Raw genomic sequence first — 3,778 nt, forward strand, 5'->3', positions numbered from 1 at the left:
GGCAACCTGTGCCAGTGTCTCACCACCCTCACAGTAAAAAACTTTTTCCTAACACCTCCAGGGTGTTTCCCCACCTTCAATTTGAACCTGTTAACTCTTGTCCTGCCACTGCAGTTGCTAACACAGAGTCCCTCTCTGTTGGGACCCAAAAACTTTTCTGCTTTTGGGTCTGTCTGTCCCATCATGATCCACTCACCTGGTGGGTGTTGGGGAAAAGGTGGGAGCTGGGGTGCTGGGAGGGTTTGGGGCTGTAAATCCCACCATCAGCCTTGGTAAACCATGGGGCTGGCACAAAGCTTTCCACCCCTGGCAGCTCCTGGTGGTGCTCATGGTCTGAGTTAGAGAGGACCTCAAGGAGCAAGGTGTCCCCTCCATGGTGACCCGTGCCCCTACCCACAGGCAGCACACCACCACCCCGCTCCCTGGCCTCCTGGCTGACCTCCAGGGGCTTGGGGCACACCCAGGACGAGACCACTGCCTGCATCCCCCACGACATCTATGTCATTGGCACCCAGGAGAACTCCCTGGGCGATCGCGAGTGGGTCGAGTTCCTCCGCGCGTCCCTCAAGACCCTGATGGCCATCGACTACCGAGTGGTAACAGCAGTGCCAGGGAGGCACCCACTCCCCAGTGGCCCAAAGCCACCACCTGGCAGGCTCAGGGAGCTGGCTGACCAGCACCTCCCACCCTATGGTTCCTGCTCCCAAACCCATAGTCCTCTCCCACCCCAAACACAGCCCAAGGAACCTCCTGTTGTCCCCCATGGACTCCCTCCCCAGAGACACCTCCCAGAAACGGCTTGGAGGACCTACCTGTATCTCCATCCCCATCACACCTGGCCATGGGGCAATGTGGGGGCCAGGCAGACTCACACCTTGCCCCACCACAGGTGGCCCTGCAGTGCCTCTGGAGCATCAAGATCGTGGTGCTGGTGAAACCAGAGCACGAGCGACGCATCAGCCACGTCCACACCTCCAGCGTCAAAACTGGCATCGCCAACACGCTGGGTAGGGATGGGGTGTGGGGGGTGGCCCTGAGGGAGGGGACAGCCTGAGGGACAGCACAGGGCCACGCAGAGCTCAGTGGCAGATCATCCCTGCAGGAAACAAGGGAGCTGTGGGTGTCTCCTTCCTTTTCAACGGGACCTCCCTTGGCTTCGTCAACTGCCACCTGGCCTCGGGCAGCGAGAAGACTCACAGGTGTTGGAGGGGATGGGGATGCCTTGGGGCAGGTGGGTGGCTCAGGGGGGTGGAGCAGCCCTGAGGATCTGTGGGACTGTCCATATCTCCACCTAGCAGAGGTCTCAGGGGTCTGCAGGAGCCCTAAGGAGCTGTGGGACTGTCCCTGTCCCCACCTAGCAGAGGTCTCAGGGGTCTGCAGGAGCCCTGAGGAGCTGCGGGACTGTGCCTGTTCCCACCTGGAGGAGCTGCGGGACTGTCCCTGTTCCCACCTGGTGGGGCAGGATGAGGATGAGGTGTCCCTGGAATGGCTCACAGGGTGCTACCATCCCCCCCCCCCCCCCAGACGTAACCAGAACTACAGTGACATCCTGCACTCCCTGGCCCTGGGGGACAAACGTCTGGGAGGCTTCGACCTCACCCTACGCTTCACCCACCTCTTCTGGTTTGGAGACCTCAACTACCGCCTGGACATGGATGTGCAGGTGTGACCCTGCAGGTGTGTGCTGGGATGGAGGGGTCAGAGGAGTCCCTGGGCTCACCACACCTTCCTCCCCTCACAGGACATCCTAGCCCATGTCACCAAGAGGGATTTTCAAGCCCTCCTGGCTGTCGACCAGCTCACTCTGGAGCGGGAGAAGAACAAGGTGTTCCTGCAATTCAGTGAGTGTGGTGACAAAGGTGCTGCTCTCCCACTGAGCCAGAGGCACACAGGGTCCCCAGAGCCCTCTCCCTGTGCCACCTGCAGCACCTGGGGGTCCCCTGCCCTGGCACAGCCCTGCATGGTGTGCCTAAAGCCTTGTGGACCTTGATGTCACCGTGCTAGGGGCACCAACCATTGGTGTGAAGACCATGACACCCCATGGGCAGTAGCTGTGGGGACAGGCAGGGATGCTGTCCCTTCATGCTACCTCCATGTCTTGGCTCCCAGGTGAGGGTGAGATCTCCTTCCCACCCACGTACCGGTACGAGAGGGGCTCCAGGGACACCTACGTGTGGCAGAAGTTCAAGCACACAGGGGTGAGTTCCTGCAGCCTCCATCCAAGAAGGAGATCACTGGGAATGGTGACAGCAGAGTGATGAAGATCTGGGGACAGTGACAGCAGGACACATAGTGCTGAGGGAGCTGCATGGTGATGCTCAGCCGCTACATCTCCACCAGCCTGTTCCCTCTCCAAAGAGGGTCTAGGCAGGAGGGAGCTCACCTTTTGGGGTGCTGGGATGCTTTTCTGGGTGGAGGAGCCAGACCTGAGGGGACACTGATCAGCTGCTTTCCCCCTCTCCAGACGAGGATCAATGTCCCCTCGTGGTGCGATCGCATCCTGTGGAAGTCACACCCGGAGACCCACCTGGTCTGTAACTCCTATGGTGAGTGAGACCCCAGGGAAAGGGGAGCCCAAGAGACCCCAGAGCTTGGGGACCTCCACCCAGCTCCTCTTCCCACCCTCCAGGCTGCACCGATGACATCGTGACCAGTGACCACTCACCTGTCTTCGCCACCTTCGAGGTGGGAGTGACGTCGCAGTTTGTGTCCAAGGAGGGTAAGGAGTTGGGGTCTGTCACCCTCTGTGCCCAGTTTGGGGTGAGCCCTGGCACATGCCAACCCACTGATACCTGCCTGCAGCTCCTGGGTCTAAAAAAAAAAAGTGAGGGGGTGATCTTGGAGATGATCTATAAGCCCAGGAGCCGCAGCAAGTGCTACATCGAGTTCCACTCCTACTGCCTGAAGGGTGAGGAGGAGGTACTTGGGGTGCTGGGGGGGGCTGCAGGGCTGAGCTAACCCAGCTGGAGCTGTGCCCCACAGAGGTGCAGAGGAGTGGGGAGAACACCTTCCAGAACTGTGACATCCCTGGATTCCTCAAGCTGGGCTGGTCCTCAAAGCATCTACCTGTGGTACACAGCCCTGGAGCATCCTCCTCCTTCCTCTTCCCCCTCCCTCCCTCCCCTGAGCCCCACAGGGTGCTGGGGGCTGCCACCACCACCCCCAGGTCCACCCCACCCTGCAGCAGCCCCCCAAGCACCTCTCTGTGTGTGCAGCTGAACCCCATCCTACCAGACCTGGAGTACCTTGGGGACCAGCACCTGCTCCTCAGCATCAAGGGTGTGGAGAGCTGTGAGTCCTATGGTAGGTGCAGGATGGTGACACAGGGCACACCGCGGTGGTGTGGAGATGCCAAGCACAGCCCCCACAGGTAACACAGCCTGCTGGGGGTAAGGTTTGTCAGCTGGAGCTGGGCAGGAGGGACCCCAGAACTCACCCTGCTCCAGGGTGCTGCTCCACACAGGGGGTTCAGCTGCCCCTGAGCTGCCTGGGGGGCTGACACAGGTGTGTGCTGTGCCTGCAGGTGAGTGCTGCATTGCCATGAGGTCAATGATTGGCAGCACAGCACAGCAATTCGAGACCTTCGTCTTCCACCGCGGGGAGGAGACAGGCTCCATGCGTGGCTGGATGAGGGTCAGAGTCCCCAAGGACCACTGCAGCACCCGCGAGAGGCTCTATGGTAAGGGAAATCCACACCAGCTCCATCCCAGCGCCCTGGGACACCGTGTGGAGCTGTCCCTGCCCACACTGCCCCCCGGACTCCAGCCATGGGGTGAGA

At 60.7% G+C, this 3,778-nt stretch overlaps 1 protein-coding gene across 1 annotated transcript in view; it reads left to right on the forward strand.

Annotated features, from left to right (window-relative positions):
* The window catches only part of LOC103811540 (phosphatidylinositol 3,4,5-trisphosphate 5-phosphatase 2-like), a 9,792-nt gene that overhangs the window by 5,330 nt on the left and 684 nt on the right, over nucleotides 1–3,778 (forward strand). The window contains exons 12-23 of the mRNA XM_009084521.1: nucleotides 400–596; nucleotides 890–1,007; nucleotides 1,103–1,199; nucleotides 1,525–1,663; nucleotides 1,742–1,841; nucleotides 2,110–2,198; nucleotides 2,465–2,546; nucleotides 2,630–2,753; nucleotides 2,826–2,908; nucleotides 2,983–3,071; nucleotides 3,216–3,303; nucleotides 3,524–3,726. Of these exons, the coding sequence (XP_009082769.1) occupies nucleotides 400–596; nucleotides 890–1,007; nucleotides 1,103–1,199; nucleotides 1,525–1,663; nucleotides 1,742–1,841; nucleotides 2,110–2,198; nucleotides 2,465–2,546; nucleotides 2,630–2,753; nucleotides 2,826–2,908; nucleotides 2,983–3,071; nucleotides 3,216–3,303; nucleotides 3,524–3,726 (1,409 nt within the window). The remainder of the gene's footprint in view (nucleotides 1–399; nucleotides 597–889; nucleotides 1,008–1,102; nucleotides 1,200–1,524; nucleotides 1,664–1,741; nucleotides 1,842–2,109; nucleotides 2,199–2,464; nucleotides 2,547–2,629; nucleotides 2,754–2,825; nucleotides 2,909–2,982; nucleotides 3,072–3,215; nucleotides 3,304–3,523; nucleotides 3,727–3,778) is intronic.

Source organism: Acanthisitta chloris, unplaced genomic scaffold, assembly GCF_000695815.1.
Source record: "Acanthisitta chloris isolate BGI_N310 unplaced genomic scaffold, ASM69581v1 scaffold23131, whole genome shotgun sequence".
In the NCBI taxonomy this organism is placed as follows: Eukaryota; Metazoa; Chordata; class Aves; order Passeriformes; family Acanthisittidae; genus Acanthisitta; species Acanthisitta chloris.